The 24,426-nt window shown below is 43.0% G+C and overlaps 1 protein-coding gene across 2 annotated transcripts in view; it reads left to right on the plus strand.

Annotated features, from left to right (window-relative positions):
- The first annotated feature begins 16,920 nt into the window (after window positions 1–16,920).
- Window positions 16,921–24,426, plus strand: part of ZNF385D (zinc finger protein 385D) — a 269,331-nt gene continuing 261,825 nt past the window's right edge. Inside the window, exon 1 of one of the 2 annotated variants that reach the window (XM_069960422.1) lies at window positions 16,921–17,216. In XM_069960422.1, the coding sequence (XP_069816523.1) occupies window positions 17,195–17,216 (22 nt within the window). In that variant the 5' untranslated portion in view covers window positions 16,921–17,194. The remainder of the gene's footprint in view (window positions 17,217–24,426) is intronic. The other variant, XM_069960423.1, reaches the window with a different exon arrangement.

Genomic DNA, 24,426 nt, shown 5'->3' on the forward strand with positions numbered 1-24,426 from the left:
TGAGCACATTTCTCCTATGATTTGCAGAGATTGCTTCCAACATTCCCCATGTGCTGTACAGCTGTTTGAAAGTCAGCTAGGTACCTTCTGCAAACACATCGCTCTTGTTTCTACTTTTGAACAAAGTCTCTTTCAATTATGGATTTTTACCTATTCACATAGGTAAAAGCCTGAACGCAGACTTTCCAAACAAACCGTTCACAATGAAAAGACTCCCTGCTTAAATTTGCTAGATAACGCTTTTGTTATAATATGGTATTACTTTTTAAATTTTTTTAGACTATACTGCTTTAGTTTTCTTCTCCGTTTGTAGTAGTTCACAGGGAAAACTGCGCATTACTACGAACAAAAAGATGTCCACACCCCACAAATGCAAAAAGAATGCAGAGTTAAATGATAAAATAGGAATGCTGCTGAAGTATACTTATGTTCTTATATAAATGTCAGCCGTATTTTTCACTATTGCTGTTGTTCGAATGCCATGACATTGCTTAGTGACATTGCTAACAACAGAGTATTGTGTGTACTGCACTTGCAAAAAATTGTTCCTAAGAGAAAAACATGATTTATTAAAGAAGTTTAGATTACATAATCAGGCTATACCTGAGATATTGAAGTCACTGGCTCCATAAGGTAAATTAAAGGGGTTTTCTTTAAACTTACTTCTTATTAAATTTACTTGTAAGAGATTGCAGGAGGTTCGACCTTCATGCCCACAGCGTCCAGATCAGCCTCTGGCTCTTTTGTTTTAAATATAACCTCTGGTTTGCACTTGACCCACAGCTCTATTCATCCTCTATAAGGCCAATGAAGAGAGGCAAGTATGGAACTCGGGTCTTTCCAGTGGCTCCATAGAGAATAAATAAAGCCATGGGTCACAGACACTCGGCTCTATTCAAGACAAAGGAGCCTGGGCCAATCTGAAGATTGGAGAGGGGGGAAGGAACACGGAGGCCCCCCCCCCCCAAACACACACACAATCTTCTACTTGTCCCCTATCATATGTATAGGGGAAACCCCTTTAAAGGGGTTGTTCATTCTTTAGTGATGAAAATCAAGTCTTTCCTTGGAAAGAAGCTGCCCAACCTACCCAAAAGTTTTATTTACCTGATACAACTATCTAGCTTGACCCTATCACATCTTGTTTCTGCATCTTAGGGCCCATTCACACTACAGGATTCTGCTTGGCACCACCGCCCGCAGACTCATTCACACTACAGGATTCTGCTTGGCACCACCGCCCGCCCACTCCCGACTGCTATCTCTTTCAATGGGAACCTAGTGCAGCTCTCCTCTCTTTGCCTCTCCACTCCACGCAGAGGCGCGCAAGGCCTCCCATTGAAATAGATAACGGAAGGGATTCGGTACAGAGTCCGCAGGTGGGGATGCTGAGCGAGATACTGTAAAGATGAGCAAATAGTGAAATATTCGAGAATTCTAAATTCGATTCGAATAGCCCCCGATATTCAAATATTCAATCAAATATCGAATTCCTTTATAGTCTATGGCAGAAAAATACTCGGGACTTGGAAATCAAGATCCGACCACTTGGAGGTTACGAAGTCCACAATGACACCTCAGGAAATAATGGCAAAACCTTTGGAATGCAACTAGGACGGCAGGGGAAGTATGCCTGAGTGCATCTAACACATACAGTCGCACTATTATGCCACTATCACAGCGTTTCTACAATACAATCCAAACACAATATAACCGCTATGCATAATGGAAAAAATACTTGAAAAACTTCTTTCCTCTACATTAGCATGGACAGAAAGCTAACTATTAAGCAAAAGAAACTTTATCATGCACCCCTTTAAATCACGTTGCCCATGACAACCGTAGACAGACGAGGGGGAAATTAAACAGCACCCACCCTTAATTGTCATTGTGTATGTATGTGTGTGATGTGGTGAGCCCTCCAAAAATTCCTTCAAATTCTTTATAGGACACACAGTGCGCAAATCAGTAGTACCAAGATAATAGTTTTTGTGGCACACTACCAGTATACAGCTGTATACCCTATCTCTACAGTAGATACACTACAGCCTATTGCTCACACTGCACTGCCTGCCTATCTGAACATACTGTCCCACTGAACACCTTCTAAATCTCTGCTTTTTATACTTTTAGCCCTAATAAAGGCTCTTGGGGGTCCCTTTCTACCTAACTTCACCTAAAAGCTCTCTCTCCCTGGTGTACAGTCTCTCCCTCTCTAGCTCCAACCAGCAAGTGACACAAATCTGAAATCCATTATTCGTATACTTAGGAGGTGACATAGTTTAGCCAGCCAATCACAGTTAAAGTTGTTTTTTTAAGTCCTGCCTATTCCTATTTCCTGTCCAATCGAATTTTAAATGTATTTTCAATTGAATATTTGATTGAAAACGAATAGTTCGAATAGTGTAGTATTAGATCGAATAGCTATTCGATTGAATACTATTCACTCATCACTAGTATAGTGTATATTCAGCTTTGTGTCTTACTTTAATAAACATAACTTTTACCTGCTACAACACACCACTGCTCACTTTAGAGTATCTCTTCTTTAGCATTGTACAATGCACAATTGTCTCTGTTTTTTTATATATTTTCTTTCCATCTCTCATTCTATTCAACTGTTAGGACTCGTTCGGCTCCTGGCACCGCCGATGCATGCAGTCAAAGCATACATGACCGCTCAGGCCGGTTGCTAGGGGCGCGACGACGGCGCTCATAGCAGCTGGACTGCTTCTTGTGTTTTTTACCTACTCGGCTCTGCTATTCTCTGTTGTAGCAGAGGCCAGGGTTCCACTGCCCTGGCTGAGCAGCATACGTGTTGTGTGTGTTAGCTGATTGTTGATTGACAGCTGACACTACCAATCAGCTGTCAGTAATCGTGAGTCTGGAACCTATAAGTATCCTCCCCAGTCTGCTATGCTTCGCCTGTGAAAGTCCCTGGCTTGCCTGGTGTTACTTGATCTAGCATTCCCTGCATTATATCCTGGTTACCTGACTTCAGCTTTGACTACTTGACTATTCTTTTGGACACGATTTGGTACTTGGTTGCTCGGCTGGTTTTGACTCTGACTTCTGACTTCCCTTTATTGTGTTGTGTATTGTCTTGTTTTGTTTTGTGTATTCACTGTAGTTAGATCAGGGACTGCCGTCCAGTTGTCCGTTTGCTATATTAGAGCATCTGAGGCAAGCAGGTAGGGGCAGTGGGGCGGGTGCTAGCTTCAGGATTCACGTGTCCTTGTGTCTCTCTGTCCTGATCCTAACATTTTCACAGGCCTTACCCACGTCAGCGATTCCGACGGTTCAGCATGTCTGTTGATCCGTCCATAGCTGACAGTTTACAAGACATTGCGACACGTATGGAAGGTATGGCGGGTTATATGGCACAGCTGACGCAGCGAGTAGACGGCTTAACCCCGTCGACTTTCCAGATGACTATGACGCCAGCTCCTGTGGTCTCTCAGACTTCCCGACCTAAGATGCTTATGCCCGACCGATTTGAGGGGAACCCGGACAAGTTCAGAACATTCAGGGAGTCCTGTAACTTATAATTTAAGTTTAACCCCTTCTCAGGAGATGCTGAAAGAGTTGCTATGGTAGTGTCTCTCCTTCAGGGGGCGCCCCAAGATTGGGCTCTGGCCCTACCTCCTGAAGCCCCTGAATGGAGTTCCCTGCAAAGGTTCTTTGGGTCCCTGGGACAAATTTATGATGACCCTAACCGCGCTGCCCTGGCCGAATCTCACCTGTTATCCATCCAGCAAGGTCGCCGTACCGCTGAGGATTATTCAGCTGAGTTTAGGCAGTGGAGCGCGGTAACAGGGTGGACAGATGCACCCCTTTAAACCTTATACCGACAAGGACTGTCAGACCACATAAAGGACGCTATGGTCAGCCACCCCTCTCCTGACTCCCTGAGTGAATTAATGACATTAGCCATCTCCATTGACAGGCGACTTAGGGAGAGGAAACGGGAGAAGCAGGGGGTGACAACAGTAGTTTCACATCAGGTAACCTCAAGGAAAGCAGTGGTTTTGTCTCCTACTTCGGCTACTGCTCCACTTCGGCTACTGCTCGCAGGAAACATCGCCTGGACAACTCCTTGTGCCTGTATTGTGGAAAACCGGGGCACTTCCTCAGAGAATGTCCGTTCCGGCCCGATCAAGTTCCGGGAAAACTCCAGTGCCTGAGTGATGATCTGGAGGGTCACTCAGGCACACAGGTACCTCCTAGAGTGTTTGACAAGTTGTTACTGCCAGTAAAATTGTCTTCTGGTGATACTAATTTTTCCTGCCAGGCCATGGTGGATTCAGGCGCTGCCCTAAGTTTTATTCGTACACCTGTTGCTTTGTCCTTAGGATTGAAGTTGATCCCGTTGTGCTATCCATTTTCTGTTTCAGGTGCCAATTCTGCTCCTTTAAGTGGGGGTAATATCAGGTTCCGTACCCCTGAGGTATCCATGGGGGTTGGTTGTCTCCACCAGGAACAGATATCCTTTTTTGTCATGGACAAGCTGGCCGCAGATATAATTCTTGGGTTGCCATGGTTGCGTCTCCACAATCCAGTGTTTAGTTGGAAAACCTCTGAGTTAGTTAAGTGGGGTAGTTCTTGTGAGTCTCATTTGGCTCAGGCTTGGCAGTCCTTGTGTTCTGTCACTGATATGCTGGTTCTGCCTGAATTTATTTCTGACTTCCAGGATGTGTTCGATGAGGCGGTTGCTGATGCCTTGCCTCCGCACCGTCCGTATGATTGCGCCATCGATCTTGTGTCCGGGGCCAGGTTTCCCAAGGGTCGGATCTTTAACCTGTCCCCCCGGAGCGGGAGTCGATGCGCCAGTACATACAGGACAGTTTAAGGAAGGGTCACATCCGCCCATCCGTGTCACCCATGGGTGCTGGGTTTTTCTTTGTGGAAAAGAAAGACGGTGGATTACGTCCCTGTATAGATTACAGGGCATTAAATAAAATAACCATTAAGGACCAGCATCCTCTTCCTCTGATCCCGGACCTTCTTAACCAGGTAGTGGGTGCCCGTTGGTTCTCAAAAATAGACCTTCGGGGGGCATATAACTTGATCCGGATCAGAGAAGGTGATGAATGGAAAACTGCTTTTAACACTCCAGAAGGGCATTTTGAATATCTTGTGATGCCCTTCGGGCTCAGTAACGCTCCGGCAGTTTTTCAAAGGTTTGTCAATGACATTTTCCGTGATTTGTTTGGTCAATTTGTCGTAGTGTACCTGGATGACATTCTCATTTGCTCACCAGACTGGCCCTCCCACCAGAAACACGTTCGTGAGGTGTTATCTAGGCTCAGAAAGAATCTCTTGTGTGCCAAATTTTCAAAGTGTCTTTTTGGGATAAAAGAAATTGGGTTTCTGGGATATATTCTTACTCCTGATGCGGTACAAATGGATCCTAGTAAAGTTACAGCGGTGCTAGAGTGGGCAAAACCTACAACTTTGAAAGAGGTCCAAAGATTCCTAGGTTTTGCCAATTTCTATAGGAAATTCATCCGTAATTTTTCTCTAGTGGTTAAGCCTCTGACTGAGTTGACTAAGAAAGGGGCGGACCCAGCTTCTTGGTCGCAAGAGGCCGAACAGGCCTTTACGCAGTTAAAGAAAAGTTTTTCTACATCCCCCGTCTTGGTACATCCTGACTTGGATGTTCCGTTTGTGGTGGAGGTGGATGTCTCAGAGTCCGGAGTTGGGGCGGTACTTTATACTAATCTGAGGCCTGTGGCATACTTCTCCAGGAGATTCTCCTCTTCCGAGGCCAATTACGATGTTGGCAACCGGGAACTGTTGGCTATTAAATGGGCCTTCGAGGAGTGGAGGCATTTCCTGGAAGGAGCGAGACATCAGATAACGGTTTTAACCGACCACAAAAACTTGTTATACCTAGACAATGCTAAGAGGTTAAATCCGCGTCAAGCACGCTGGGCATTGTTCTTTACCCGTTTTAACTTTATAGTGACATATCGTCCAGGGTCTAAGAATATCAAGGCTGACGCCTTGTCCCGAAGTTTTGGTGTTTGTGACATGCCTGAGGTTGAACCCGAAAAATTTTTACCTCCAGGCATTGTTCTTGCTAGTATCTCCATTGACTTAAAAAAAGAAATTTTGGGATCTCAAAATAACGCACCTGCTAACGTACCTCCAGATAAGTTGTTTGTGCCTGTACACCTTAGGTTAGCAGTGTTGAAAGAAATACATGCATCCGTACTGGCCGGTCACCCTGGCATTGCTGTGACCGGCTATCTATTGTCTCGCTCATGCTGGTGGCCTTCATGGCAGAGGGACGTTCGGGATTATGTTAAATCCTGTGAAACATGTGCCCGAGCCAAAACCCCAAGGTCTCTGCCTGAAGGTCTGCCCCAGCCATTACCACTGCCAGGTCTTCCGTGGTCCCATCTGTCGATGGACTTTATAACTGACCTTCCCCCCTCACAGGGGAAGACTGTGATCTGGGTAGTGGTTGATCGCTTTAGTAAAATGTGTCATTTAATTGCACTAAAGTAACTGCCTACTGCCAAAACTCTTGCTAAACTGTTTGTTCGTCACATCCTCCGGTTACACGGGTGCCTACCAACATTGTCTCTGACCGAGGGGTGCAATTTGTGTTCAAGTTTTTGGAGAGCTTTTTGTGAATTGTTAAAAATATCTTTGTCATTTTCCTCGGCATTTCACCCAGAAACTTATGGTCAAACGGAACGCACTAATCAATCTCTTGAGCAGTATTTAAGATGCTAGGTCTCTGATAACCAAGGTTTGAGTATTCGCCAATGGCTGAGTTTGTTTTAAACAATCACGTCAACGCCTCCACACAGCAAACTCCCTTCTATTGTAACTATGGTTATCATCCCCGGTTTTCTGCAGTCCCCAATCAGGAGTCACATTTCACTTCCATTGCAGAACTTACCAAAAAACTGTGCACAGTTTGGGCGGAGAGTCTTGCGACTCTAACGTATCCCAACAAAAACAAGTTCAATACGCTAATCGCAAACGCCGGCCCGGTCCCCAGTACCTTGTGGGAGAAAAAGTGTGGTTGTCTACTAAGAATTTACATCTCAGGGTCCCTTCAGTCAAATTTGCTCCCCGATATATTGGTCCATTCCCCATTATAGAAATTATCAACCCAGTCTCCTTTAAGTTGCAGCTACCCCTGTCATTAAAAGTCCATCCGGTATTCCATAAAAACCTCCTCAAGAAATACACTCCTCCTACAGTCACTTGTCCTCCTCCCCTTCCAGTTGTGGTCCAAGGTGAATTAGAGTATGAGATAGAAAGAATTTTAGACTCAAGAAAAATCCACAGGACCATTCAGTATCTGGTACACTGGAAGGGGTATGGCCCAGAAGAGCGCACATGGGATCTCCATGCCTCTGATCTAATTAAAAAATTTCATTTAGAACATCCAGCTAAGCCTGGAGGTCCTAGTGAGGGTCCGGAGGCCCCTCCTCAGGGGGGGGGGTTCTGTTAGGACTCGTTTGGCTCCTGGCACCGCCGATGCATGCAGTCAAAGCATACATGACCGCTCAGGCCGGTTGCTAGGGGTGCGACGACGGCGCTCATAGCAGCTGGACTGCTTCTTGTGTTTTTTACCTACTCCGCTCTGCTATTCTCTGTTGTAGCAGAGGCCAGGGTTCCACTGCCCTGGCTGAGCAGCATAGGTGTTGTGTGTATTAGCTGATTGTTGATTGACAGCTGAAACTACCAATCAGCTGTCAGTAATCTTGAGTCTGGAACCTATAAGTATCCTCCCCAGTCTGCTATGCTTCGCCTGTGAAAGTCCCTGGCTTGCCTGGTGTTACTTGATCTAGCATTCCCTGCATTATATCCTGGTTACCTGACTTCAGCTTTGACTACTTGACTATTCTTTTGGACACGATTTGGTACTTGGTTGCTCGGCTGGTTTTGACTCTGACTTCTGACTTCCCTTTATTGTGTTGTGTATTGTCTTGTTTTGTTTTGTGTATTCACTGTAGTTAGATCAGGGACTGCCGTCCAGTTGTCTGTTTGCTATATTAGAGCATCTGAGGCAAGCGCAGGTAGGGGCAGTGGGGCGGGTGCTAGCTTCAGGGTTCACCTGTCCTTGTGTCTCTCTGTCCTGATCCTAACATCAACATTCTCAAAAGTCATTTTACCACCAATGAGCTTTTTGTAGCATCTAAATATCCAATGCAAATTCTTTAGTAATTCACCAGAACTTGTTAAATTGTTAAAAGAACAAAATGAGCATGTAAAAAGTTGCTTATTATTATTATTTAAGGTATCGAAAAATGTTTGGGACTATGAATTGTTTAGGTCGTGTTATCAACTAGGAGTTTGTGACCTACCAATAGACCTTGGCTTTAGTTTTCTGTTTGTGTTGCAGTAAATGTGTTAGCCTTTTCACATGAAATGCTCATTGTATTACATGCTAGAAACTCACACATAAATTCAAAGCAATGAAGGGAGGAGGAGCATGATTATGTACTGTATGTAAAAGACATGGCTATAGTTAAATAGCTGTAACTAATATAACTTTTGTGGGGGCATGGTGCATAACTAGTGGGAAGCAACAATGGCATTTTTTCAAGGTTTCAAGTTACAAGGGAAGTGCCATCAAGACATTTTGCCTTGGCCTAAGGGGTCTAGATACAGGACTATGACAGCACACTAAGAAATTAAACTATTAAGAAACTAAATGTATTAGGTGATAGGCTAACCAAGTCAAGTATAGAAAGTTATGTATCATAAACATACTATCCAAAACCATAACATACCATACAAAAAAATTGGAATTCACCGGACAAAAAGCAGAGAACATCAAATAATGTGACATGTAACATTCCATTCCACAGTCAATGTTCACGCATAGTTCACACATAAATATTTTCGCCAATGTTATTATCAGTAATTTGGTCAGCACCTGTAGCTAAAATCAGCAGTGGAAATGACAAAGAAAAACTATAATGAAAAGATTTGCAAAGTTTCTGTGTTTTTACTCCACTCCTGGTTTTGGTTAAAAAGATATTGATCAAAATGCTTAAAGAAATACGGTGTGAACATAGCCCTAAAGATGCTTCATTTACCCCCTATACAAATGATTTTTTTCTGGATGAACACTAGAGAATAGATTATCCTTTCTGAAATCTCCTGCGCTTTATCCTACAGAGTAATTACATTAAATTGTGAACTTTGGGTTATATCTTTTCTAAAACCCGACCTAACACAACCTGAAAACGAAAAACAGCTGGCAATTGGTGGAGTAAATAAAACAGATCATCCTTCAATGCTAAAGTAAGACTGAATCGCAGTTTTGGTACCACTTAAATAGTATAAATACATTAGAAAGACTATATGACATAACTGTAATGAAAGCAACAGCACATATACTAATTTTACTTTATATGAAGTGATAATGTGTTAATTGAAGGTAAATTTTACCTGATCACCTGGACACTGCTCACAAAGACACCGGATGTGTAGGCAAGTCAATTAAAAAGATACCAATAGAAACTATAAAATCTATAAAATAACCGAGTTTCAAAAACTATTTGTGATATAAATATGCATTGTTTTGCAGATAAAATTAACCCAGTTGTCTTCAGGCGGTTGAATTTGTCTTATTTGTCTCTCTGTCTTATCATACTTACATAGTTACATAGTTAATACGGTTGAAAAAAGACACATGTCCATCAAGTTCAACTAAGGAGGGGATGGATATAGGGAAGGGGGAGGGGTGATAGGTTCTATACATATGCATTTATATTATTTTGCTCTAAGAACTTGTCTAACCCTGTTTTAAAGCCCTCTACTGTTTTAACTGTGACCAGATCCTGTGGTAGACTGTTCCACAGATTTACAGTTCTCATTGTCAAGAAGGTTTGTCGCCTCCGGAGATTGAACCTTTTTTTCTCCAGGCGGAGGCAGTGCCCTCTTGTCCTTTGAGGGGGTTTTACCTGGAACATCTTTTCCCCATATTTCTTGTAGGGGCCATTTATATATTTAAATAAATTAATCATATCTCCCCTTAAACGTCTCTTCTCCAGACTAAACAAATTTAATTCTTTTAATCTCTACTCATACTCTCATACTCTCATAATCTCTACTACTACTATAACTAAGATTCTCCATTCCCCTTATTAGTTTAGTTGCCCGTCTTTGTACCCTCTCCAGCTCTAGAACATCCTTTTTATGAATCGGATTCCAAAACTGGACAGCATACTCCAGATGAGGCCGCACCAAAGCTTTATAAAGCCGTAATATTATATCCCTGTCCCGAGAGTCCATGCCTGTTTTAATGCATGACAATATCCTGATGGCCTTAGAAGCAGCTGACTGACATTGTGTGCTGTTCTGTAGTCTATTATCTACAAGTATACCCAGATCCTTCTCCATCAGCGACTCTCCCAGAGTAACTCCCCCCAGGACATATGATGCATGCGGGTTATTAGTACCCAGGTGCATAACTTTACATTTATCCACATTGAACTTCATTTGCCAAGTGGACGCCCAAACACGCTTGGTGTCATCTGAAAAGATAGAAACATTGCTGTTAATTCCATTCTCAATATCATTAATAAACAAGTTAAACAGAAGAGGGCCCAGTACTGACTCTTGGAGTATACCACTTATTACCGGGGACCATTCGGAGTAGGAATCATTGACCACCACTCTCTGGGTACAATTATTAAGTCAGTTTTTAATCCAGTTACACATTAAACTTTCCAAACCGATAGACTTTAACTTACCCATCAGACGTCATGAGGAACTGTGTCAAACGCTTTTGCAAAATCCAGGTACATGATATAAACAGCCGCGCCACCATCCAGGCTTCTACTTACCTCCTCATAGAAACATAATAGGTTGGTTTGACAGCTTCTGTCCTTAGTAAAACCATGCTGGTTATCACTTATAATACTATTAGCCACTACATATTCCTGGATGTAGCCCCTTATAAGCCCCTCAAATAGTTTCCCCACAATGGACGTTAAGCTCATTCTACTGTTAATATGAGTCTTATGGTATCACCACAATAAGAGCTGCATGAATAATGAGGACTATTGCTGTTTTTAGAACATTCTGTCACGCAATGATGGCTGACATTTTCTAGAGGTATATACAGTTTTACCGTTGTTACTTTGTAATAACTGATTGACCTATATGAGCCTAATAGGTTTTCACATCTTTATTGAAAATTCTTCTGCCTCAGATCCCATAAAAAGAGAATACAAAACTGCATAGCTCATTATGTTATTTCGTATAATGCCAGTCACCGTGCAGAAAACCAAACAGACCCCATTAAAGTTCATTGGACTTTGCTCATGTCTGTAATTTGACAACTTTCCTTTTTTGTTGTTGTTCCGTTTCAATGAAAATACAACACAGAATGATAACCAAACGTATTAGACTAAAAAACTGGACATAAGATAACACAAAACAGTTGGCTTGACCGAGTGTTTATACACCTCTTCCCGAAAACCAAATGATCCCCATCCATCCCTTATCTGACATAATCTGTTGAGAGTTAAGAGGTCACCAAGCATATAATATACTCAGCCAAACCAGCTTAAAGGGGTATTCCAGGAAAAATTCACTTTAGGAGATTGTGGGGGGTCCAACCCCTGAAGCCCCGGTGATCTACGTATCAGACCCCACCAATTTTGTTATGAATAGAGCCCTGGATCGGCATGTTACCTGCGGCTCTATTCATTCCTATGGATCGATGGAAAGAGCAAAGTATGGCGCTGTACTCTTCTCTTTCTGTCGCTCCATAGGAATGAATAGAACTGCTGGTCACGTGCCGACCCGGGGCTCTATACATAACAGAGCCGGCAGATCTGCCTGCCCTCTAGCCCCCCTGCAGTGTAACACACCCGGCCATGCTCCTGGTCTTGCTCCCTGCCGCCGGGGCAAACGTCCCTGCCTCTCGGGGTGAATTTAAAGGGACAGTAAGTCCCTAACTGGTTGTGCACCTTATCACCTTCCCTATAAATTCCTGCCTTGATCCTAATGTAGGAGTCTCTGCATGGTTCCCATAAGTGTGTGGTCCTAATTCTACCATCATTCCTGCCCGTGGTTTCAGCCATTCTTGCTATCTGTGGTTCCTGTCTGTGACTTCTATCCCGGTCCCAGCCATGAGTCCTGAAGTTTTCCTGTCTGCCTGTCTACGTGTCTCCAGCTGCTCCTCACCCACCACCACTAACAGGCCAAGCCAGGGGTAGCGACCTAGGGATCGCCTGCCTAAGCAAGTCCGTCCCACCTTGCAGTTGGGACTTTTGAAGACCAGCGGCCCCTTAGACTCCACCCAGGGGCGGATTAAGGGTACCATGGGCCCCGGGCGGTTCAGAAATAGTGGGCCCCTTGCTAACCACACCCCCTCTAGCCCTGCCCCCATTCAATAACCACGCCCCAACTAACCCTGCCTGGGATTTTCTGTGGCCATTAACCATATAAATTACCACAGAAAAGCCTTACATAGCATCTAGAGGTCACATAGCCTGAGGACATGGTGTATAGCCCCCTCAGGCTTTGTGATCTGTAAATGATGACTAGGGCCGGGCTTTGCTGTAACCATGTTTTCTGTTTGTCCCCTCACAATTTGCTCAGGCTGGAACATTTTAGCCTGTGGGGCTAAGCACTGAGCAGTGGCCAATGAGTCAAATTTAAAACCAATTACATTGATTAAATCATCAAATCTGTAATGTATTCAGTAAGTTTGAACAGAGCATTAAGGAGAATCTGTGAGGTCCATACTAGGTGCACGGCTGCAGGTACAAGGTGACATTGGTTATGTCACTATATCTCTCTAACACTTGTCTGCTGGGACCTATAGTCCTCTACCTGGTACAGACCTCACAGACTTCCTTTAAAAAATATAAAGGACTGTTTTTACAAACAGAGCATTACATCCAGTGACTCACAGGAGGCGTCTTCTCTACACGAATTACAAGGGACATCTTCCTAATCGAAGTTGTTCGTTTTTCCTTTTCATCGCCATCTGGCTCAACTCATCATGAAGACTCCTCCCGCCATGACTCGCCCCCACAGGATCTGTCAGACAGGCATTTTAGGCTCTTTGCTCCAGCATCATCCTCATCTCATATACAAACTCTCCATCTGCTTCACACAGTAACCGTGCTCCCTCTGTGCCCCATAAAAGCAGTTAGCCCCAGTTTATGCCTCCAAATAGTAGTCTGTCCCTAATAAATAGCCTTTTCTTTGCTGTGTCCCCATATAGTATTAAGCAACTCTTTTTGGTTCCACTATAGTAGTTACCCCCCCCCACCATATAGAATAAGCCACCTCTGTGTAGCATCCCCTCTGTATAGTATAGCCCCCTCTGTATAGCATCCCCTCTATATAGAATAGCCCTCTCTGTGTAGCATCCCCTCTGTATTGAATAGCCCCCACTGTGTAGCATCTCCTCTTTATTGAATAGCCCCCTCTGTGTAACATCCTCTCTGTATAGAATAGCCCCCTCTGTGTAGCATCCCCTCTATATAGAATAGCCCTCTTTGTGTAGCATCCCCTATATAAAACAGCAACCTCTGTGTAGCATTCCCCATGACCAGTCCCCCCCTGTAGAATCCTCCATGACCAGCCTCCCTGGAAAATTCCCCATGACAGTCCCCCACCTGTAGAATACCCCATGACAGTCCCCCCCTGTAGAATCCACCATGACAGTCCCCCCCCATATAATCCCCCATGAATAGCCACCCTCCCGTAGAATCCCCCATGACAGTCCCCCCCCTGTAGAATCCCCCATGACAGCCCTCCCTGTAGAATCCCCAATGACAGTCCCCCCTGTAGAATCCCCCATGACAGCCCCCCCTGTATAATCCCTCATGACTAGTCTCCCTGTAGAATCCCCCTATGACAGCCCCCTAGTAGAATCCTCCATGACCAATCCCCCCTGTAGAATCCCCCATGACCAGCCCCCTCCCCCTGTAGAATCCCGCATGACCAGTCCCCCCCTGTAGAATCCCCCATAACCAGTCCCCCCTGTAGAATCCTGCATGACCAGTCCCCCCGTAGAATCCTGCATGAACAGTTCCCCCATAGAATCCTGCATGACCAGATCCCCCCCTGTAGAATCCCGCATGACCAGTTCCCCCCTGTAGAATCCCCCATGACCAGTCCCCCCTGTAGAATCCCCCATAACCAGTCCCCCTGTAGAATCCATCATGACCAGTCCCCCCTGTAGAATCCTGCATGACCAGTCCCCCCCGTAGAATCCCCCATGACCAGTACTCCCCTGTAGAATCCACCATGACAGTCCCCCCTGTATAATCCCCATGACTAGTCCCCCCTGTAGAATCCCCCATGACAGTCTCCCCTGTAGATTCCCCCATGACAGTCCCCCACCTGTAGAATCCCCTGACAGCCCCCCTGTAGAATCCCCAATGACAGTACCCCCTGTAGAATCCCCCATGACAGCCCCCCCTGTATAATCCCCCATGACTAGTCTCCTCCCTGTAGAATCCCCCATGACAGCCCCCTAGTAGAATCCTCCATGACCAATCCCCCCTGTAGAATCCCCCATGACCAGCCCCCCCTGTAGAATCCCGCATGACCAGTCCCCCCCTGTAGAATGCCCCATAACCAGTCCCCCCTGTAGAATCCCGCATGATCAGTCCCCCCCGTAGAATCCTGCATGACCAGTTCCCCCATAGAATCCTGCATGACCAGTTCCCCCCATGTAGAATCCCGCATGACCAGTTCCCCCCTGTAGAATCCCCCATGACCAGTCCCCCCTGTAGAATCCCCCATGACCAGTCCCCCTGTAGAATCCCCCATGACCAGTCCCCCCTGTAGAATCCTGCATGACCAGTCCCCCCCCTGTAGAATCCCCCATGACCAGTTCTCCCCTGTAGAATCCACCATTACAGTCCCCCCCCTGTATAATCCCCCATGACAGTCCCCCACCTGTAGAATGGCCCATGACAGTCCCCCCTGTAGAATCCACCATGACAATCCCCACTGTAGAATCCCCCATGACTAGTCCCCCCCTGTAGAATCCCCCATGACACCCCCCCTGTATAATCCCCATGACTAGTCCCCCCTGTAGAATCCCCCATGACAGTCTCCCCCCTGTAGAATCCCCCATGACAGTCCCCCACCTGTAGAATCCCCCATGACAGTCCCCCACCTGTAGAATCCCCCATGACAACCGCCCCTGTATAATCCCCCATGACTAGTCCCCGCTCTGTAGAATCCCCCATGACAGCCCCCCCTGTAGAATCCCTCATGACAGGCCCCCCTGTGGAATACCCCATGACAGTCCCCCTGTATAATCCCCCATGACTAGTCCCCCCTGTAGAATCCCCCATGACAGTCTCCCCCCTGTAGAATCCCCCTGACCAGTCCCCCCTGTAGAATCCCCCATGACCAGTCCCCCCCTGTAGAATTCCGCATGACCAGTCCCCCCCTGAAGAATCCCCCATGACCAGTCCCGCTCATGTTGAATCCCCCATGACCGGTACCCCCCCTGTAGAATCCTGTATAACCATTCCCCCCTGTAGAATCCCCCATGACCAGTCCCCCCTCTGTAGAATCCCCCATGACCAGTCCCCCCTCTGTAGAATCCCCCATGACCAGTCCCCCCCTGTAGAATCCTGCATGACCAGTCCCCCCCTGTAGAATCCCCCATGACTTGTTCCCCCCCTGTAGAATCCTGCATGACCAGTCCCCTCCCTGTAGAATCCCCCATGACCAGTCCCCCCCTGTAGATTCCCCCATGACTAGTCCCCTCATCTGTAGAATCCCCCATGACCAGTCCCCCCCTGTAGAATCCCCCATGACCAGTCCCCTCCTCTGTAGAATCCCCCATGACCAGTCCCATGTACAGAACAAAATAATAAAAATATACTCACCTGGCACATTGATTTCCAGCAGCAGCTCTCTCCTTCTGGAGCTCCGGTCATCCGATCATCCTGCTGCGACGTCCGGCTTCTCTCTTCTCCAGGCCGCAGCTCCTCGTTCCTCCGCTCCGGAAGTGACTTCACAGGATGCAGGTGTGCCTACGTGCGGCACGTCTGATCCAAATGGAGGATATTTTAAAGGGGCAGAGTGGCTCTGGTGCACAAGGGGACTGGTGGCCTAGGGGGCAGAGCAACACAGGGGCACAGGTATGCAGAGGTAAGATTGTAATGGGGGCAATCTCACTTGGCCCCCCGGAGCCTTGGGCCCCGGGCGGTTGCCTAGATTGCCCTCATTATAATCCGCCCCTGACTCCGACCCATGGTGTGGCTCACGCCATTGCTAGTGGTGCTACAGCGGATCCGCGACTCCAGTTATTACAAGACCCACATCTATCAGATGCTTATGGCATGTACAAATGTCTTAAAGGGGAATACCCATTTAAAGCTAAACTTCAGTCCTCAAAAGTATTATGCAATCTAAAAGATATCCCTTATAACCTTGGGATCATCAACCCCTCTGAAAAATGCTACATCTGTGTAAGTAAAATTCAGCCTAGGCTCCTGAAGTTGCATTTACAGACATTACCACAAGCTCTATGCTCTTGACAAGTTGATGCATCAAAACGCATAAGTAAAAGTGCACGAGAAAGCAAACATACTGTTCTAACCTTATGTAAAAGATAACCAATCAATAAATCGCTAACTCATACATCATTCTATATTAACTGTTATTTCAATTGCTTCTATTGTGCAATGTTCCTATCAGCTAATTGCATTATTTATCTTATCAACTTTCCCCTGAACACATTCCCAGCTGATCCGCAGCAACAGCGCTTGCATTGTCTGGAATAGTGGAAAAATAATAGTGCTGGCAAATGAGAACTAGGTTGATAAGATATATATATTTTTCCTAACTAAATAGCTTTATCTAAACAGGATATTATCACACCTCTAAGGAAAGAGCATGTGAAAAGCAAAGTGAGGAAAATCCTTCTGTAGTACTCTTAGAACTGATGTCACATACAAGGCAAGGACATCACAAGGAGGAGTCAGATTACTGTAAGAATGGGCAGTGCAGTGTGCAGGCAGAGTAAGTGCTAGATGAGACAGGGGATTGGAACAGGGATAAGACTGTGCAGCACAGCACTCATCCTAAACACAAGAAGCACTCATCATCACTGTTGCAGTACTGGTTTCATTTCCACCTATTGAAGAATGAGATCTCCCTGCTTCACATGACAAGCTTGTGCTGGAGTTAATGCAGAATACACAGCAGCAGGGTTGTGATTGGAATGAGAAACATTATGTATTTTGGTAAGTGCCTTATCCTCCTTGTGCTTTGACTTGTCCATGCAAGGCAGCTGTTTTGACATATGCATAATATATTCTTCCTCATACAGGTCTAATGCTTAGATTACCTTCTCTCTATCTTCTAAACATGAACTGATCTGCAGTGATTCCTCCTCAGCAGTCCCAATGACTGTTTCAATGAACTTAGACTACATTGTGTTTAACCCTAAAAAAGTTGTCATAGTTCAATGTTTCATTGGTTATTTGCCTTATGTTCCTTACATTCACTATATAATGCTGTGGAGGAATTGAGTTCTTTTAAGGAAGCACAGTCATAAAATACATTACTTGTTATAATAAGTCCTTAGAGGGTTTTCACAGTTTTTTCTATAATGTGCTTGGAAGGAGTTGGGTTTCATGTTAGTTCTGAAATAGCTTAACAGAAAGGAACTGTACCTGCTTAGAGACAGCATGCTGTCATTTACTGCTATAGTCTAGCTGTATTCTATTTTACTCAGGACCCTGCTCTGTGAACTGACATTTAATAATAGCCTCATACTACACTGCTCTCAGACAAGGCATCTGGATTAGCTTCTGATTATCTATCGATATGGTTCAAGTATCTCTAACCCTTGAGTGTCATCATATTTTTACTTGTTTTATTAATATTGCCCCTTTCATACCACGTTGAGGCTGAAAATATTTGTTTTCTATGAAAAACAGAACTTGGTTCTATGAAGCATGGTCATGTTTTCACTCAAGAAGCAACATATGGTGAACAGTGATTTATTTGTAAGCCACAAAGAAATGAATAGGAGCTCCTTGGAGCAGATACATAACATTTTAATATTAAAAAACACACAGAAAAAGTCAATACAAGACTTATTTACTAACATGATGGTGAAGCTTGATACAATGTATAGTTGGGAATTATGTATCAAATATTGTTTATTAAACTTGAAATGTTTATGGCAATTTGTGACTTTGTTACATGAAACCAAAGAAAAGATTTTAGTACCTGGTCAGTGACGTACATTTACGCCACTAATATAGTGTAAGTACCTGGTATATAGAGGTGATAATACTGTGTTATCATGTTAACTGATAAGTTCTGTCCCACTTCTTACTGAAAACCTTGTGGAGATTTTGGAATCCATATGATGTAATATGATGATAAATATACATATTTATATATACATCTAATAATACACACATATATATATATATATATATATATATATATATATATATATATATATTATATTTCAGATTCAGGCATGTCACCCCCCCTGCCCTATATATATAACTCGTATAGTTTATATTGTACAAATATAAGTGTATGTACGTTTCACCAGCTATGATAATTGATGAGAATACATGACATGGTTAAATGATTACAAGTGTCTAGGCTGAGATTAACTTGAGAGTATTCACTTTGAAAAGCTAGCATGAGTCAATTGTGCCACGCAGTGTCATACTTAACAATACTATTATATACCAGGCACTCTGAGCTTGTAAATTATCTAATTCAACAGCTGTAGCAATAGGCACACATTATACACCACTGAGAGGAACAATCAATGGCATCTTCTCTAGGAAAACATCATGTTCCTATAGTCTGCATTGTGTAGAATGTTACAGAAATGCCATGTCCTTTACAAGTATATGCCATTAAGAAATAATCCTTATTTATAATGACTCCAGCTACCTTCATGCATTACTTAGGAACTACAGAAAAACCATAAAGAGAGAGGGTGGTGATTTCTATTGACAAACAATAGCAGCGGAAGGTATATAGACAGAGTTTGAAATATGTTTATGATGGAATTTGGTTAATAGCATTATTGAATGTGAGTCACTGAAGGGCAAATGAAGGGTGTATTGAAACATTCATACCCTGCTGCCTGAGCCCATTGCATAAAGATCCATCATGAAGTACATATCTTCTAATTGTCAGATTTCACACTCTTCACTAGCATCCTAGAGCAATTATTTCTGAATGCTGTCAAGAACTATAGTATAGGTTCTATAAGACATGTATAAAGCGGAATGGATGGCATCTTTTGTAATTAACTAATGGTATGGGAGTTTTGCCAAAGTCATATACAGAAAATGCTGAATTGCACATCTTGAATCAATTCTCGGAATATTGGTTTCTTCTATTCAGATCTCTACACACATTGGATCAGCACTGCTTTAACCATTGATATGTATGATAGTTGTTGTCTATAAAAAATTTCAGTGTCAAAGATGATGCCTATATGATTGGAAACCAGGGTGAGCATAGTCTTGCTAACAAGTGCACCATAATAATCATATAACATGTGCCATACATTATAAATACCCAATAGCCCAAAATATAACTTGTATATTGTACCTTGTATCACTGTCATTGCTACAGTTCCCATAAAAGAAAACTAAAAGACAAGTCGGCGTAAACATTCTTAATAGAACAGTAAAACCAGCTTATGTTTTGCTGTCACAAGTCTTATAGCAGACATAAAGTGTAATTCCACTACCCACATTGTAGATTGTTCTTCTCGAAGTAATGGAACCACTAGGAAGATTCACATTTATGGTTTCATGGTGTACTGATTTATGGACAATAAGTGTTACACCTCTAAAAGCCAAGGTTTAAGTAAGGACACTTTATTAAAGTTGTCGGAGGGTGATAGACTCTGGATTCAACCAAGTAACTAGATCTCTGCATTTGTTGGTTGTTTTTCTTTTACCTGGGAGATAATACCGACATCACGACACACTTTGGTTTCATCATACATAAAATTCTGAGAACTTCTCTTCTTATCGCAGATGGGAGTTGTTTTTGTAGCGTTAATGATATATTGGTTACTGGAGGCCATAGGGAATGCTTGATAAATAGAAGATCTTGAGATTTGTAGAACTTCCTTGTCTGAGGTTTTTGCAGATTTTTGGAAATAAATAGCTTTCCTATAAAGGATGAAATCAAGGTTTTCTCATTTATATTACTTTTTTACAGTCTATAAAAAGAGAATTTTGAAATTCACAAGATTTGGATGTTTCATGGTAGATAAGGCTTTTCAAGGAACAGTTTCTAATCTATTTTGTATACATTACTACTTGAAAAATTAAATGCAGTTAAAGGGCTATTTCTATCTGGAGTAGGTGTGCCCTGTCCAGTGTAAGCACAGGATGAGGCATAACTAAGAGATCACGGGGTCTGACCAATGGGACTCCCTGAAATCTTGAGGGGACTTTGAAACCTCTGCAGAATACCCCTTTAATAATGTTTATTATAACCCATATAACCTATATTTTTTCTACAGTGAACAGATGCAGTTTGTTGTTGAGGTTGTTTCTTTCCCAGCAACAAAGCTACACAGTCTATAGGTTGTGTCTAGTCTTGCAGCTCAGCCTCATCCCCTTGAATAAAGCTGTGATGCAATGCCAGACTCCAGAATCTATGGAAAAGAGCAACACTGTTTCCATAAGAAAGAAATAAATAAAAAATCTAGATAACCCCCTTTCAACCCTGTAATAGAATGCCACTTTAAGCACTCCCACTTTCTTGCTCTCTCTTTTCAGCAAGCTGTTTCCATATCTCCCATAAATTTGAATTGAAAGAACTGCAGACTTGTATCTCTCCCCTGGCAGAACAGGGTTCGGGGCACCCTAGTGGTACAAATATAAGAAGGTCCCAGTGGTTAGATTCCCCCATATTATATATGTATCCTGTCAACATGCTATATATGGTGATAATACTCCTTTAAACTTTGTCTTTAAAAACCTTTGATGGACTTCTAATGGACTTCTCTCTTTGGTCAGTTATTAGATAGTCTAACAAGAATGTAGGTAATATCTGGAAATGAAGAATGAATCTCGTATGTGGATAGTAATAGCACAAATTTATTTTGACCAGTCTGTTTTAATCAAAATGACAAATGCTCTTATATGGGAAAGTTGCCCACTGGTATAAAATGGTAGATATTATAGTGAGTATAATGGCTTCCCCCCAATAGGAATGATCATTTTATTACAACGTATAAGAAAATGGCAAGTGAAATTTATAAGTTTTTTTTTTTTATTATTTTATTTTTTTGTTTCTGGCCAAAATGGAATGACTCTTCACTGCTTAGAACACTTGGCAGCACAATAGAATTGCAGCAGCTGTAATGAAGTTAAAGTATTTGGAATTTTTATTTTATCTTTTTACAAGCTTATCATAGACTCGTGTGCAGACATTATAATCTAAACAAAAAGAAGACGTAGCTACATTTTTGTACTTCACTTGGGAGAGTGCTAGAATAGGGTTACCGATTATGAAGATCCAATTAAAGGGGCATTCTGTCTTGAAACATGACCATTCCTTTCCTACTACTACCATACTACCATTTGCTATCACTTAACATCTGTCGGTTTAATAGCTTATGGGTCAGGTCTTTTAATTTGGGCTATTCAAGCAATTAGAAGACTGATCAGGAAAGTTCTGGCTATTGGATTATGCTGTCCCACAGTTTGTAATAAAAGAAAGCTGATGTCAGGACTGTGCCTTGGCGTTCCCCGGTTTGGGCAGTGCAGCTGAGAAGGCGCTGAGTTTGGTGTTTCTGTGCAGTGTCCTGGACCCTGTCTGAACATAGGTGTATCTTAGGTTTGTTTAGCCCCACCTGCCTTGCTTGTTATGCTTTTGGCAGTTTCAGGGTTAACCCTGCTGCTGCTCAGGTGAGCTGTGTTAAGGATCAGGAGTCCCTGATCCTCCATAAATAGTATTCAGCTCCAGCAATCCTTGCTGGCTAAGCGTTTCTCTGCTGTGACCTGTAGTTCTCTGACCCTTTGTTTGTTCTCTGACTTTCCTGTTTGCTGCCTGCCTTGATCGTATTGGCTGACCCTTGACTACCTGACTGCCTCCGATTTTGTACTTTTTCCGCCCACTGTTTCTGACTCGAATAGTCGACTAAGAATTATTGTGTTTGTTTGTCTCTCTGTGTTTTGTGTACCACCTATATCAGTGCAGGGACCATCCTCATGGTTGTCCAAAGTTGCCTAGGGCTGTCAGTGTCAAGTAGGCAGGGACCATGGTCAGGAACAGATGAGGGCTCAAGGTCCATGTCCTTGTCTTTCCCACGGGTTGTCCCTGAGCAAGCTAACAGCTTGACTGTGGTTAAAGACAAAGAAGTTTAGAGAAAATCACATTAAAGAGAATGTTCAGATGTGGCACCATATTTATCATGCCCCTCACACATTTCTTTTGGACATTTATGCATTTAGCAAATAAGCCATCACCATCACTTTCCTCACACGGTACAATCTGGCATGAATCTGTAGCTGAGCCATGTTTATCAGATAGCAGATTCCTCAACTACTCAGTGGTACAACAGTATTGATAAATATGCCACAACGTCATTTATTCACATTCACCAAGACAACATTATGAACTCTACAGGACCACGCCTAACAGTACACAGGGTGTAGAAAGTAGGTAGAAATCTGCAGCTTCCATGATGATACTCACAGGGAAGACTCTGCAAAGTGAGGGGCGTACCCAGGAGCAGCAGGCATCAAACTTCCATGCTGCCTTCACATAGGTAATCTCTTTATTTGTTCTCTGAAGGAGTGGGAGAGTAGCTACAGGTATCCACTCAGCATCCTGTAGATGTCAGCAGTTGGAAACACAGTTGGGGGGGGGGAGTGGCCCCAGCAGCAGGCAAACAGCCAATCAGGAATGTTCATACTTGGCTCTCCTGACATTTATTGTAATCATAACAGCCTGCATAAGTGGGTAAATCTGTGAACGTTTTCCCCTTTTCCATCTTTCTATTCCAACTGCTCAACTACCTCCCCCCCCCCATCACTGCTGTCTACAAAATGTGGATTTTCTATGGATATGGATCTATCTATCTCTTATCTATCTATCTATCTATCTATCTATCTATCTATCTATCTATCTCATATCTATCTATCTATCTATCTATCTCATATCTATCTATCTATCTATCTATCTCATATCTATCTATCTATCTATCTATCTATCTATCTATCTATCTATCTCATATCTATTTATCTATCTATCTATCTATCTATCTATCTATCTCATATCTATCTATCTATCTATCTATCTATCTATCTCATATCTATCTATCTATCTATCTATCTATCTATCTATCATCTGTCTATCTATCTATCTATCTATCTCATATCTATCTATCTATCTATCTATCTATCTATCTATCTATCTTTCTCCTATCTGTCTATCTATCTATCTATCTATCTCCTATCTATCTATGGCTATGTTCACACAATGTCCAAAAAAGGAAAAAGGCATCTGCTTTTTGTGTTTAAAAAAACGTCCATTGTATTGAATAACGGACGTCTTTTGAGGCGGACTCACTCAATACAATGTGTGAAAAAGACGTCTGTTATTCCATAGACTTCAGTGCATTTTAGTCAACCCACTTAAAATAATGCAATAATGGACGTCTTTTTAAACACAAAAACAGATGTTCTTTTTCCTTTTTTTGGACGTTGTGTGAACATAGCCTATCTATCTATCTATCTACAAAAAGAGAAAAAAAGCAGCACTGCTTCGATTTGTGCTAAGTTGGTGCCAACGGACCTAGGTCTTGACTCTTGACCGGATGCAGATAGTAGGTAGATAGTCCACGGCACTCAAAGGGTTAACGGTGCAAACCGTAGATTTATTTTTAATAAATCTACGTTTTGCACTGTTAACCCTTTGAGTGTCGTGGACTATCTACCTATCTATCTATCTATCCACTATAACATTCTTTCCTGTAAACCCATTGTGAGTAAATGGGATCTGTCCTCATCGGTCTCCCATAAGAATCATTATAGCCATCATGACTTCTGTTATTACAGGAGCCATGAAGGATATAACAAGCCCGGTGGGAACAAAGCCTTAGATTGTATTCACACTACATCTGGGACATACGCTTGAGTACATTTTATATCTTTTATTTCCTTTAACAATGTGTGCTCATCTGTATGCACAATCCGTATGCAACTGGATGCCAATTTCTTTGTGATTAAATGTATACCTTAAATCTAATTTTTGGAGTATGAAATATTTCTGTAGATTATGCTTTCCGATACTGCTAAGAAACAGTATCCAGATGTTAGGCTGTCAAACATATGCCGCAAGAAAACACTTGGCATAAGCTTGGACGATAGAAACTTGTGGGTACAGTACAGGATATGTTTGGATAGATTTTCTTGCTTAGTATTTAATAAGAAATATTGA

Source organism: Dendropsophus ebraccatus, chromosome 2 (genome assembly GCF_027789765.1).
Source record: "Dendropsophus ebraccatus isolate aDenEbr1 chromosome 2, aDenEbr1.pat, whole genome shotgun sequence".
Taxonomy (NCBI): Eukaryota; Metazoa; Chordata; class Amphibia; order Anura; family Hylidae; genus Dendropsophus; species Dendropsophus ebraccatus.